Below are 15,459 nucleotides of genomic sequence, written 5' to 3' on the forward strand. Positions count from 1 at the left end.
TTTGCAGAAGAACTCTTCCTTTTTCTCCTCTGTTTTCCTTTCTTTCTTTTCTCTTCTTCCGCCGTTTTTCCCATAACCCTCCTTGCCCTAAAGCTGTGTTTTGTTCCTATTTAAATGAAACAAAAGCTCCTAAAATCCTCCTCTCAATGGTTGAGATGAGGTGGGTTTCGTTGGCTCATTTTGAGCCATTTGATGATCCATCTTCCAGAAATTTCTTGATACTTCTTGATGAGTGAGGTGCATTGTACTGATAATGCTTAGGAAATAAAGAAAAGGCAGAAAAATCGAACCAAAATTTGTTCCAAAAATGCCAGCTGCATCTTCGTACTTGCATGCTGGTTTTGTTGGCTTGAAGAAAATTGCGCGCGCCTGTAGCCAAAAAAATTTTTTTTTAATAGAAAAACGGCCTTTTCTTCTTTCTTTTTCTTTTTTCTTCTTCTTTTCTTCTCTTTTTTTTTTTGCTGTTTTTCTTGATCCCCTTTATCTTCTTTCTTTGATTTTCCTACAAAATCAATCAAATAAAAATCAAATGAGATAAAAATGATTTTTCTTAGAAAAATAAAAATAGAGATAAATAAAAATAAAAATAAAAATGATTTATAAAAATTTTGGTGTCTACAGTATATTTGGAGTTCCTTTTGATATATTATATAAGTGTGGTGTTTTATAGTTGTTTTTGTTTATGTATTATTGTAGTATTGTATATGAAAAACTTATTTTTCAAAAAATAAAGAATCCAAACAGAGCATTTTTTCTTTGTTTAGACATTTCTACAAACACTTGATAGGGAAATAAACCATGAATTACAAAAGAAAATTTTTCTTTTTTTTTTCTTTGCTTCACAAGCTCGGGTAAAGGTGAACCCCGAAATTTTTGAATAGCAATAAGAAGGCCCCTATAGATCCCATTAATTTTAGATTCAATCCAGTAATTTAAAATTCTGTAATGAAATGGGAGCTTAACTAAAGACAGGGGCAAGAGCTAGGTAGCAGGAACAAAGGAAGCGTGAATGTCAGCAGAAGAAGGCGTGATCACTGGACCAGAAGGTCATCGAAGGCGTGATTCTTTAATTCAGCTGCTCTAACAGAAATTCAAAAGCGCGGCAACTCGCAGATGCATTGGACACGTGTCTTATTCTTATTAGTCTAGCTAATAATCTGTTAGGATTTGTTAACATTAAAAGCAGGCCTGTCTGCTTTATTTTGGTTAGCTTTTTGAAATTATTCTTTCAGATTCATCTGAATTAGCTTGAGGAGCAATCCTCAGTTTCCCTCCCATTTTTCCTTCGATCTTACCCCTTCTTAGCTAAATCCATTATTTCTGTTCTTGTAATTTTGATTTCCAAGATTCAATTAATGAAAGATCAAGTTCATTCGTTCACTGTTTCATTGATTCATTGTTAATTGGTTTCCTTTATTTGAGCTTGTTTCCTTCTGATTCCTGCAAACTCTGGCTTCTCTGGTTTCTGTACCATAACAAATTCAAAACCAATCCAGACAAACCAATGTTGTTTCAATTGAAGACAAAACAATGCCATATAGCAATCAATCTAGAATCGATGCTGCTGCGCCCTTGAGATGTTGATATTCTCGTGTCGATTGGAGAGATTTTGCCAAAAAAAAAAAAAAAAAAAGCTAAGATTGAGTAGCCTTTCCATAATCTACACTAAAGGTTGATGCTAATGGCCTTTAAATACTTTGCAGAAGTGTTCTCTATTCTAGCTATACTAGGAGAGGAACACCGCACTATGTGCGGTGTGAAGTTACAAGTTTAACATGCCCAGTAGGAAGTTAAAAGGTTAATATGACCAGAGCCCTCATTGGCTTTATTTTCCAACTAAAAATTATTTTTCTATCATTTTCTGTATGTGGTAGCTAATGAAGCATTTTGTCAACATTTCAATTAAGAAAAGAAATAATACTAATAAAGTTAAAGAGCATAATCACACATAATTGAGATAAGCTCTCCAACTGTATGATGTATCTCATTAGCTGTGAAAAGTAAAATTTAAGATATAAGATACATTAATCCAGAAATATTGACTGCTATATCTAAAAAATGCCTCTCGTCTTTTCTTATCTAGCATCGCGTTCAATCAGCCAATTATAGTGGAACTATGCATTAGTGGTCAAAATTTAAAAAAAAAAAAAATCATCACACAGTTTGATATCTATACTATAGCAAGTGGTTGTTGAAGTAAATAATGACTTTTGGTAAAGATATTGGAAAGGATAAAACAAAGTATCAAGCATTCATGACAAAATTCCATGAGCTTCCATTAGCTTCCAAGTTCTAGCTATCTAAATATCAATCAGATCTGCCAAGAAGGAATCATATTAGAATTTAATAACATTTTGTGTAAATAGTAGAATGACAATCTTGTTAAATCACAGGTAACGCATCCGTAGTTTTTGCCACACTTCATGGCAAAATTGTAAGGAAATACTAAAGCATGAAATATAAAACAAAGTTGTCAAGAACACATTCCCTACTCCTAAGTTTGAGCCACCAATATATTTGAATAATACCTCTTGCCATTCAACTTTTTCTCAAACATTAATGTTGGATATATAAATAAAGAATAGAAGGCCAATAAACAGCAGATGCATTTTGAGCCACCATCTTATTTGGATAAATACCTCCTGCCAGCCAATTTTTTCTCAAACATGAATGCTAGGTATAAATAAAGAACAGAAAATCAAAAACAACATATGCATTTGAGCCTATAAATCATGTAGTTATATTTCATTCATGCCACATTTTCGCCAAGACAACATGAATGAACATAGGACATCAATTTAAACTGAAAGAAAATTTTCTCTTCTTTCTTAAAAAGCTCAATGACAAAACAAAAAGCTCCAAAAAATCAAGCAAAAGCTACAGAGAAATTTCAATATATTAGTTTGGTATTTGTTAGAGTTTATTTTTTAAATCCTAAAACGCAATTTATTCTCTATGTAATTCTTAGATTTTAATTTTCTTTTTTACATAAAGGTATTAGAAAATTCTAGTTGCCTAATTGAGAAAAGGTGGAGAAGGTAAGGAGTAATCACCACCTATTGATCATTCCCCACTATACACAATTTGGCTAGAAATTTAGGGCGGCAATATTTAAACTTACAACTGGGATGGAGCACATGAACATTTTTTTTCTACATACAAAGATCTTATCTTAAGGTTCTTTTAGCCATTTCAGTTACATCATTCCGACTACTCAAACATGAAAGCATTAGGAGGGACAGGACAGCGAGTAACAAAAGCTACAATCAATCAATGTACATCATTTTCTTAGAAATTACTACATCTAAAGAGTTATTCAAAAATGACACCATCAAAGTAGAGAAAAAATTTATAATGATTTCATCAGTAATCATAACTTTAAATGAAATAGGGTGAAAACAAATGCTATTAAACCTGGACTAAAGATCTTAAAGGAATGGAGCAGCCAAAGAAGACTTGCAACCTCTTAGTGATGAATTTACTAAAATAGGTAAAATACTAAAGAAACTGACTCTAAATCAAAAGGAAATGCAGTATCTTCACAAAATTTCATACTCCACTTTTTCCAAGAATAGTAAATAGGGTAAAGTGACCAGAAAATTATAGTAAAATGCTAAGAAAAAATTGAAGAGAACACTAAAACATCAAAAACATACCATTAAGGCTAAATGGAAAAATTAGCCTCCTTTTTGCTTTGTTCCTTCATCTAACAAAAATTTAGTATAAATAAATATCAGAAAAATCAAATTTATTAGGAAAAATAAAAGGAAAAATGAAATCATATTAACTTTTCTCTATGGGAAAAAGACAGAGAGTCGATACAATGCTCACCTTGAGAAAAGAATTCGCAAATCTTAACATCTCAAGCTACAACAAACATTTGAAACTTATGAGAGAGCATAAATAATTAATATGTTAGACCATCAAATCTATCATAGGATATGTGAGACCACAGTAAGGAACAAGAAAATGACAATAAAGCATAAGGATTAGCATGAAGTGAAGAAATTGTGTTTCCCAATTAATAACCAAACATTAAGCACTAAACATCTAAAATGCATTTCCAAAATTTCACATCCAGTTCATACCGATGCAATACTTTTTCAAGTTGAATATATTCCTTTTGTAATAAAATCCAAAAGCATAACATGCAAAGGACACAAAGGAAGGGAGAAAGGTGATTTGTTGCTTTTAGCCAAGAAAAGATCAGCCAAAAAAGTGCCAGAAAAAAAAAACCAAAGGCAAACCTGAAGTGAACATTTTGCCAAAAACTGAACTATTCTTTCCTTCTTCAAGATATGCATTAGTCTTCATTAGTCTTCAAGATATGCAAATCATGTCGATCTAGGTAATAAGAAAACAAAACAAAATATTAACAGATCGTGATATGTTTAGCGAGTTAAGGAGACTTGCCTGTTTTTTTTTTGGAACACCCTTTTATTTCCTCTTTTTAGAGGCCGAGGGAGATTTTTTGTGGCTCCCAAAAGAAAAAAAAAAAGAATTATACAGAAAAGTTATGGCAAGCAAAAAAGGAAGAAATTATACATAAAAAAGGGAAAACAAAGGTGAGAAGATAAAACCTGTGAGTAGTCAGATGAAAAATAGTGAGCGATCTACAAGATCACACAAAAAATTGTGGTCCAAAAAAAAGTAACAATTGATGGTCAAGGATGCAAGTAATAATGCATCAGAAAATGCATGTCAAGGATGTACAAATTAAAGGATAGAATATAGAGAAAAGGGTAAAAGAAAAGCAAAATTAGAATAACTAACCAGTGTGTATGAAGAAGTCCAACACCGCACAACTGAATAATAGCTGAAGCTATCAAAGAAACCACGATCATGTAAAAGATAATAAGAAAGGTGACAAAAAAACAGGAGAGTAAAAAGAGAAGCTGATTCGGTGATAATAATTTTGAAGGGACAGAAAAAAATTAAAATGGTCGAACCAGTGCTTGAGAAAAACAGAGAAGCAAGCAAGAAATAAGAAACAAAGCAGTATGACAGCAATTCCGAAATATTTGAAGAATTAGAGAAAAACAAAGGAAAGCGAAGCGTAAAACCAACATGCTCACCAGGAAGCAACAACGGCAACACCAGCGCAAACTAAAACCAAACCAATAAATTGGGAAAAAGGAAGGTTCAAAATAGCTAAAGAAAAATGAAGAACAATAGAATAGGGAAAAGAAAGCAGTAGATGCATCGTTACCACTGATCATGATGATGATCAGTAGAAAATCTGGTGTGGAAAGCCAGAGAAACTGCATAACCATTGCATCATGATCAGTAGAAAATCTGGTGTGGAAAGCTAGAGAAACTGCATAACCATTGTGCAAATGCAATACACAAAACAATGTCAATCAACGGGAGCAAAAGAGCTGATAGTTGACAACGGGAAAAAGTTATTTTTTTGCAGATTTACAGACATAACCCAAGTAAAGGACAAAAAGACTATAAGAGCTTTTGAGTGGAAGCGTAAATACAGTCAGAAGGGATGGGTAATATAGTGAACAGCTCAGGTACAATCAACCGTCAACAAAAAGAGGCTGATGACAAGAAGTGTGAAGCGGCGGATGAAGAAATCGAGAAAGTATGCATCAAAACCAAACAAACAAAATACCGGCTACAAACAAATGGTCCATAATTAATTGCAAAGAATTGGTAATTAAGCATGTTAATTTAGAAAAGTAGTTAATTACGAATCAATTAATTAAGACCACCAAAAGCAAAGAAGAAAAGACTAATGAGAAGCGTTTTCTGAAGCTGGAGCAAGGTAGACATATTAATTAAATAACAATTAATTGCAACAAATTGGTAATTAATTGCGATTTGTTAGGCAACAAAAAAGTAACGTTATTAATGAATTAATTAACAATTAATTGTTAAAAAAGGAAACCAAATGTGATTTGATTGGCATGCAAAAAAAAGAGGCTAAATTTTGGCTAATAACTACACAGAATTGGTAATTAAAAGCGATTTGTTGGGTAAAAAAAATATTAATAATTATAAAAACAGGTAAGTAAATGTGATTTATCAAGCAATAAAACTGCGAAAGTATAACTTAATTTCGGTGAAATTAATTGCAAAAAAATTGTAATTAAACCTGATTTGTTGGCCAACCCAAAGTAAAAGAGGACATTTTTTAATAAATTTTAAAAAAAAGGTAATTAAATGTGATTTTTTGGACAAGCACACAAAAGCTCATTTTTTGTTAATAATTGCAAGAAAGTTATTAATTAAACGTGATTTGTTGGGTAAAAAAACGACACTATTAATTAGTTATTAACAATTAACTGTAAAAAATTGGTAAGTAAATGCGATTTATTGGGTTAAAAAAATGGAGCCAAAATAATAAATAAATAAATAATAACAATTAATAGTGGGGAATCAATAACAAGCTGCCATTTTGACGTCCAATAACAAGCAGTTCCAATAACTGGCACGTCTTTTTTTATGGCACTTTCAAGCACGAGCACTTCCAATAACAAGTTATGTTAGTATAATAACTGGCAATGCCATTTGGAAGTGCTTGTTATTGAGCTGCCATTTTTTTCCAATAACAAAGCACTTCCAATCCAATAAAAAAAAAAAAAGAAAAGGAAAAAAACCAAAGGCACGTGGGGCCAGAATTTAGCGGCAGACTTCCAAGCCAGACGTCCAAGCAAAACAAAGAAAAAAAACAATCGGCTGGACGACCAATTCACGCGAGCGAATTCACACGAAGCGACGACCACCAATCGTCCAATGGAAGCCTGCCACGTCAGTTATCAGAACCCAATTGAAAACCTCCCCATTCCCGCATAGACTAGATATGTTAATAAACAGGAGAACTGCCCAGTGCCCATCATCAATTAGCGGTATATTTCATCATAATACTGAAGTTCGTCTGCTAAAAGCTTTTATTCTTTTGGGTTGGGCGATTTAAAATAAGTCTTACATATAGCCTACCAATGCACTCTAATCGCAAATGGGATTCGAATACAATTGCTCCTAATAAAAAAAATTTCATTAAATCTTGCGTGTAAAAAGTGCAATGCTTAATTTTACCGCATGGATGATTCAAAATAGAGTAAATTACTTTTTACTTCTTGCGATTTCACGCTCGATCACATAACCCCCTATAATTTCAATATGACCACATAACCCCCCTATGGTTTCGTGGAATGTGAAAAGTAGACGGAAACATCCCTTCGTCACGTGAAGTGGCAGACACACACACAAAAAAGTATTACGAAAATAATGAATATACTTGAAAAATTCCCATATTTTGGCCAGAATTACCCTCAACCCTCACTATCATTAGTATATAGAGAATGCAAGCCCTACAATTTCCAATTTGCCACCGTTCTTCCATCTTATCAAAATTTTCTTTGTCTAATACATCTTCTAACACATTAATTGAAGGCCGGTGAAGAACTGGCTTCTGCAAGCACTGGCAATGGAGGCAACAAGGATTTAAGGTACCAATATCAAAATGTGAATGTGGCAATAAGGCTGTGCTAAAGATTGTTGATTCGGAAAAAGCATGTAGAGCATTGTTATATTTTGTTTGTGAAAGCAATCAGTATGGGTTCTTTGGATTGTATCATAAAGGAAAAAATGCAACAAAGTAGTAGAACCTATCCCACAAGTAGAGAAATAGTGAGCAAAGACAGTTCCATGGACAGTCCAATTATTGAGAGGCAAAAAATGGAAGATGGTTATTATTTGGCACATATGCATGTTTTGGAAGCAAATCTGAATATGTTAAAGATGTTTATGATTACCTCTATCGTCATTGCAATGGTTTCATTGCTAATCTCAATGAAAACAAAAAGCAGCCAAAATTAGTGAAACACTCTCATCAAAACACAGTCCAAGTTCATACATTTGTGGCCATCTTGGCATTGTTAGCTCGTATATTTGCCAACACAGATGACACAGTTGGGGTAGGCTTTGGTATCCTTGATGTCCTCCTAGACTCCAAATGTGTTTCACCAATTCGTCCAGTAGCTTGAAAAGTGGTTTGATTCACTTCACTTGCAACAGGTTGCATCACCAAAAAAACATTCAAACAAGTTTCAGGTAAGTGAACTTTTTGGTTTCCAATGTGATACAAATTTCATCAAGTTAATACCTGGGAGATGGACTGAGGCACGTACATGTTTGTCTCATAAATTTGCTTAAGAGGAGGCTGGGATGAGGGTCCAGCATGTGGGGTCTTCTTTTTTCTATCAAGATTACTAATTACATTAGCAGCATTTGTAGTTGGTATGGTAGTTGAAGCTTCAATTCTCACATCAAATCCTTCTTGAACTCTATGTTCAGCATTGTTAACTTCTTGTTCAACACCATTTGAAGGTACAACAGACCCTATTGGACCCTAAAATGCACCCAAATTCAGTAAATTAATGTAACACATAATGACTGAAATTAATATCAAAATGAGTGCATACTCTATTGAACTTCCTATTTGGATGAATTGGTTGCTTACAGCTCTTAGAATTATGTCCGGGCCTCAAACACCTTTTGCAATGAGCAGTTAACCATTTTCTTGTAGATGTGGATGAGGTTGTGGTTTCATCAGCTTGCCTTCTCCTCAAATTTTTAAGCCTCCCAGCTTGCTTTCTCACGAATGGTGGAAGAATTTGCTCAGCTTCTGGGTGGCCATCCCAATAATGCATCGATGTCATAGGAGAAATGTGGTATTTATACACAGCCAAATAGGTGTCCTTGCTGTAGCACCTATCAACAAAATCTTCAGAAGATAATCTGGTTGTTTGAATAGCTATAACTCCATGGGAACAGGGAATTCCTGTTGACTGGAACAGTCCACATGTGCTGGATCTTTTCTTCAAATCTACCACAAAAACCCTATCAACACCACAATCTACTTCATATTAGCCTGGATGGGAATATTAAGAAAAAAAAAACCCTAGTTGAGCACCTGTTCTTCTCAAGTCTTTCTTGAATATTCGGGCTAATAGCACCTCCAAGTTGTTCCATTCTAGCCTTCTTAATTTGAATTATCTTCATTAGTTTCCTTTATCTACTCAAACATGCTGATAATGGCAAGTGACCTTGTTGGAAGTATGTAGTTGAAAGATTCATTTAAATTGTTGACTAAAATGTCACCTTTACAGTCGTATGTAAAGTAAGCCCTTGACCATAAACCATTCTGCTGCATTAAGTACATTTCCTGGTTTCGGATCAGCCCTCTCCAATGCAACCATTGCCCTCTTGAAGTTATGTATGTTACCTGTAGATGCTACTAACCAAAAGTGGTCTCTTAACTCCATTCCTTTGAACCTCAACTTAAAGTTTTGATAGAGATGTCTAACACAATAGCTATTGGCAGAATCTGAAAAAACATTATCGCCTTCTTCTTGTCCTTCGTCTTTTGTTATCTTTGTCTTGTCCCCTACTTCTTCCTTTGAGTTCTAAAAGACTAATTATTAAATGCCACATCCACTAACTTTTTTTTTTTTTTGCCTCTTCCTCCAAACTCCAAACTCCAAACTTTTTTTTTTTTTTGAAGTTGCAATATCTAAATCCTAAAAAAGTGAATTAAAATTTAAACTCACAATGTCTAATTCTCATAGACGTGAATTTTGTATAATTTCATAATATTATGGTATTTTTGGATTGGATTTAATATTATTTTTTTTGGTAGATAGAATTGAGATTGAGATTAAATTTATTTGTTTCAACTTATAATTTAAAAATTTTATTTGTGAAAATTCAAGTTCTTTGAAAATATTAAACTTTTCATCATATAAAGTTTTAAATTAGTCCATTGCATGTCTTATTTTGTGCATATATATTTATATAAATTATTTTTTTTAAAATTCATTAAACTAGGGTTGAACCGATCTAATCAATTGAATCTCGATCCAAACACCTCGTCGGTTCAATTAACGGTCCAAGTTTTAAAACATTGGTCATCATCACATCTTTCAACATATAAGGTCATGTATTTTAGCCCTTCATATAACTTTAGCAGTGTGTCAATGTCCTTGTCATTGTTAATTTTGGCTACCACCACGTCCAAACTATGAAAAGGAATTTGATACCAAATCTCAATTTGCTTTGCTTCTTTGTCTACTCTAGAATACAAGTGACATAGACAGGCTCTAGTTAACTTCTTTTTAAGGTTATAACCACTTAACTTTTCTATCCTGTTTCCACTGTATGAGATCTCAGGTTCTCATGTAAACCTTCCACCTATATATATGCATGTTACCAGGGGTGGTCGTCAGCATATTTTTCATGTTATCAAAGCCTATAGATGACAAAATGTCTGCATAAGTAATTGTCTTCTTCCAACTTGTCAAAATATATAAAACACATTCATGTTTCAAGGACCAGCCAATAATACTACATTATTACCCCCAATGAATTTTTTTTTTTTGTCGATACGATAGCTTTTTATACTATGGGAAGGGAGAGGGCTTGAAGAGGTCCTGGAATAACCCGAAAAGGACTGAACTACCACTAAATCAGACGAGTGCACTACACACCCGCTTAAATTTTTTAAGTAAGATCACATTTAATTATGACAAATTGATGGGAGACAAAGTGAACAAGCCTTAATGCATTGGTGTGGTCACCAGTCCAATGACTGGTGGTTACCCCCAGTGGACCACTGAATTTTTTTTTTTTTCCGAAACATTAGAAATTTTATATCACAATCAAGCTATACACTGTTGGAGCAAGGGCTCCTATTTTAACATTAGTGCAATTAGCACTCTGGGGTGGAGTAATTCCACTCCATGTCACAAAAGTTTAGAAGAGCAATTTTGCTCAAACTATAGCATAAGCTATCAAAGGACCACTGAATACTAAACATCAACATCTGCTTAGGGACCACAGTGTTACCCAAAAAATAAACAACTGATATTACTTTATACCTACTACTTCACCAACTTTTTTTGGCAGAATTTGTTTAATTACATGCATGTGTACACAACAGTAGAATACCCGACTAGTGAAATAACACAAAATTTGATATGCTACCGACAAATTTTAGACCATAACATCATTCCATATCATAGGGAGTTAAGAAAATTATCATGAAACCTTGGATCTGCAATTTAAAAAAATATGCTAACACCAGTACGAAAGCTATTTAGCCATTCAAATTTCAAACTTCCAAATTCAGACCTTGAAATACCAAAACTCTAAAATCGCTAAATCAGATTAAAAAAGAAAGTAGTATTTACTTACCAAATCAGTGTTATGCGATGTTTTACTACTACAGAAAACCCTTGATTCGATATTAGCTCCAACTTCGATCTTGCTACGCAGCCCTTTATTGTTGATTCTCTTTCGGTTTTTCACTCTCTCTCTCTAAGAAGAATAGGAGAAAATTCCTAAGCGTTCAAGGATGGTTGCTTGATCTTATTATTTGGTATATACATGGGGACATTTTAGAGAATTCATATTTAGACGTTATGGAGGATGTTTCCGTCCACATTCCACATTCCATGTAACCATAGGCAGGTTATGTGGTCATATTGAAACTATAGGGAGTTATGTGGTCGAGCATGAAACCACGGAAGGGGGGTAGATAGTAATTTACCCTTCAAAATTAAGTTCACAAACTTTCAAAATGGATGCTCTTTCATACGACCACTTTGGACAAGGGCATCCAATGCATCGATATTTTCGATCCATGTAACTATAGTTCTGTTGGTCAAGAAAGAACATTTAAAATCCTACCCGCAGGATCTAAAATCTGCTAAATGTGAAACTTGAAAGACTCCAAAATATGCATTATATTTTGCTGTTAATAGGTGCGGTGGTGGTTTAAATCCCCTTGCAGTTCTGTTTTCCGTGAAATATTGGGTGCCCTTAGGTTAAGACTATGAAGCACGAATAGTGCCACTACTGGAATCTTCCACTAGAGTAGCACTCTATATTTTGTACAATAACAAATCTTAGCCCGTGTGATGTAAAATTGACTTCGACACCTCAAAGGTGTAGAGTTCCTACTTCCTAATCTAGGAATTCTTCAGCTCCTTGTTTGATCATCTTGCTTATTCAGGCAATATCTATCATACGGGACAGAAATCTAATCTTTGTCACAGAAATGCTCCAGTTTGTGTAATTAGATGCAGTGTGTCCTATATAATAGGGAATCTAGGAATTTTCTTTTTGAGAGTTTGGAGTCAATAAGATCCTGAACCCATGTAAACGAAGACATATTAATCATTTCTATTACAACACAAAATGGAATGCTAGAATTTCAGCCTTTCTTGTTTGCAGATTCCTGTTGATAGCATAAGTGGCTCTTCTGTGTGAAAACCTGTTCTACCTAGGGATAAAAATCGAATCAAACTACTCAATGTGTAGATCGAGTTCGAGTGGACAGAAGCTCATTTGATCTTGGTTTGTCAACTAATCAAGACAAGTCTGAATGGTATTTTGTATTCAGTAAACTTTCAAACTCGACTCGATTATCATAAAAGTAGAATTTACAGGTTGAAAATTCAAGTTACTTGAATAAATAAAAATTCATCTGAATTCGCCTCAAATAAATAAGTAAAGCTTGAACAAAACTTTAAATTTATTAAAATGATCAATCAAAGTGAAACAAAGTTGATTATTAAAATAATGAAGCTTGATCAGCTTGATTAGATTCGTTGACGCCCTAGTTCTACCAAAGTAAATATCCTTTAGTAATCTGGTCCACCTGGGATTTACAGGATACTAACACCGTATACAAAAATTATCTGAGCTGAAACATCAAATCAAAAGGGTACCCATTAGACAGCAGCGAGCGAGGTTAAAAATTCCCCATCACCAAGATATTTTCAAAACTACAGGGGCCACTTCTCTAGAATTTTCACATGTGACCAACAAATTCTGTAAGTAACAACTATTATATATATTTGGTTGAGACAAACAGTCCGTTAAAATGCTCTTGATGACAAGTACTTGAAAATTACAGCATTTAGATTCCTAAAGACGCCACACCAAAGTGATCAAACCAAGCAACTCTAAAACATTGAATTATTTGGTTGAGATTTACCTTTTCCCTGCATCCTCGCAAAGGTTTTGCTTAATATTTTGAAACCAAAAGCTAATGATATACTGTCAATAAAATGATACAAAACCATGGCTGATCCAAAGAAGGTTTTCTGAAATATTGACCACAATATATCACTGGCTCCCAATACAGCGACTAATTAATAAGGGAAACCTCATCTGATGACATCGACTTCGTTTGCAGACAAAATCAATCAATTGTTTGGACCAGGAAGACTAATCAATCCTCCATCCACCGACAAATCATGACCAGTGATGAATGCAGAGTCCTGAGAAACTAAGAACAGCACTGCTTCTGCAACATGTCTAACTGTCAAGGCAATTCCCTTCAAGCTAGTAAGCGGCCCGTAAACCTTCCCAATATCCTTTCCTCTTGTTCTTCGCACACAAGTAGATGTCAACGGCGTTGCAATGGCAGAAGGGGAAACGCTGTTTACTCTAATTCCATGAACTCCAAGTTGCTGACTCCCGCACCTAACTAGTCCAAGAACTGCATGCTTAGCCATTATGTAATCGGTCCGACTAACTCCTCCCCTGCTGGCTGCCACACTTGTTGTACAAACAATGTTTCCCTTCACCCCCTGCTCCACCATTACTCGTGCAGCGTGCTTTACACAGACAGCCATACCACGGGCATTGATATCAAACAAACGATCGAATTGTGAGAAATCGAGGTTAAGTACGGTCTGATCAGAGGGACTTACTATGCTGGCGTTGCTAAACATGATATCAAGCTGGCCATAGGTTTGAACCGTCCACTCCACCAAGGCCTTGACTTGATTTTCATCACTAACATCACAATGGAAATAGCTGCACTGGTGTGAACCAATGGATTCAGTGACGAGTCGGCCCTTGTCATCTTGTATATCGGCAACTACAACAGCCTTCACACCATTTTCAGCAAAAAGATGTGCTGTTGCTTCCCCAATTCCGCTGGCTCCACCGGTTACTATCGCAACTTTGCCTTCTAGCTTTTTTGTTGCTAAAGTCGATGCTGGTTCTGTCATTTCCTTTAATCAGAATAGGCCAAAAATGTGGATGGTGTTTATATGTTCCGCATGTTTTGGCTCTTACAAGTGATCCTACTAGGTTTTTATTGGCCACAAATAATGTATCCAGATTCAGATATCATATAATTTTCTACGGTAAGGCAGGTCCAAACCCCACCATGTGTCACTTACTAGTTGGTTTGTGTCAAACTCTTGTAACATGGTTGCATTTAGAGGGAGAGGGGACATGAGCAGGTGCTGTTGTGTTTTAATGTGGTTGGATCCGATTATTTTATTTTTCATAATAATTGAAATTCGACTTGTTTCTCCAAATTTCCATTCAAAGCATTTGAAATTCGACTTGTTTCACAACTTGAACACTGATTAGGATTTGAAGTTCGACTTGTTTATGAAAGCCTTTGATCAAACAAGGTTGGCCTATGGACCACATTTTTTTTTTCTCTTCCCTTCTTATGTGTCTCTTATAAATACTCTCCGTTGATAGATTCAAATTTAGGAGTTACAAGTCCAGATATTAAGTAGTCTGAACACAGATTTTTCAGGTACAGATTCTACGTACAGTCAATAATGGTCATTATATCGTTAATAGGATTTTTACAACCACTGCATACTTTACACATTTATGAAAAGAATTGTAACTGAAATTTCTTAGACAACTTTTGGTAATAATCATATTTGTCCGTATTCATTTTATAAAAGGTCAAATCGACATTAATATGACTGTTACAACCTTTAAAAATATTCATAATTTTTTAAATGAAAATAATAATTGAAAATCTGATTAAATTATTTTGAGGTTTTGGTTTTTTTTTTTTTTTGATAAGGCATTCTAACACCATGTGTATTCTATGCTTGAAAATCACCTGTCCGGCCTCCATTTGAGTCCACAGTCATCATGAATTGAGGTTAACATCTTGTGTTGTCTTATTTTTCATTCTTGGTTGCTTTTTGCCGATAGTATGTAATGACAATTGTCAGGTTTTCTCGCCGGACGTCAGAGAATCAGGAGCCTTGGTCTGGGTAGGATTTTAGGCAGCAAAACATCATCCAGTAACCATGATAACCAAAACAATCAAGGAAAGCCTAACAAAGCCATTGCCAAGAGGGCAATTGGAGAAATAAGAATATGTCAGGGTATAATTTAACCAAGCTACTCGACTCAAATTCACGAGTAGCTTAGTTCAAGATTCGATTTGAATTTGATGTTGATCGAGTTTGAGTGGAATTCGAGTTACTTGATAAGGTATTCGAATCAAGTACAAATAGCAAAAATCAAAGGGTTATTATCACTTTAACCCCTTAATATTTTGTACCTACATTACTTTTTAGTTATTTTACCCCCAAGACTAACTGTCAAATTTAACGAAGTTTGTTAATCAAATGAAAAAACATATTTAGCTCTTAAAATTAGTATTACTTT

General features: G+C 34.5%; 1 protein-coding gene and 1 long non-coding RNA gene across 3 annotated transcripts; both read right to left on the minus strand.

The window, feature by feature from the left end:
• Nucleotides 1-1,952: 1,952 nt before the first annotated feature.
• LOC113741335 (uncharacterized) lies at nt 1,953-5,095 on the minus strand. Of its 2 annotated transcripts, none has more exons than XR_011813786.1 (4): nt 4,774-5,095; nt 3,832-3,867; nt 3,657-3,706; nt 1,953-2,317 (listed from the first exon to the last, which is right to left on the minus strand). It is a non-coding gene; the product is annotated as an uncharacterized lncRNA (long non-coding RNA). The 2 variants fall into 2 exon arrangements; XR_003460591.2 differs by having other exon boundaries at nt 4,248-5,095.
• Nucleotides 5,096-13,048: 7,953 nt separating this feature from the next.
• Nucleotides 13,049-14,120, minus strand: LOC113742122 ((-)-isopiperitenol/(-)-carveol dehydrogenase, mitochondrial-like). The gene has a single exon (XM_027269838.2). The coding sequence runs from the start codon at nt 14,034-14,036 to the stop codon at nt 13,224-13,226; it is 813 nt and encodes a 270-aa protein (XP_027125639.1). The 5' UTR covers nt 14,037-14,120; the 3' UTR covers nt 13,049-13,223.
• Between the last annotated feature and the right edge of the window lie 1,339 nt (nt 14,121-15,459).

Source organism: Coffea arabica, chromosome 4e (genome assembly GCF_036785885.1).
Source record: "Coffea arabica cultivar ET-39 chromosome 4e, Coffea Arabica ET-39 HiFi, whole genome shotgun sequence".
Lineage (NCBI taxonomy): Eukaryota > Viridiplantae > Streptophyta > Magnoliopsida > Gentianales > Rubiaceae > Coffea > Coffea arabica.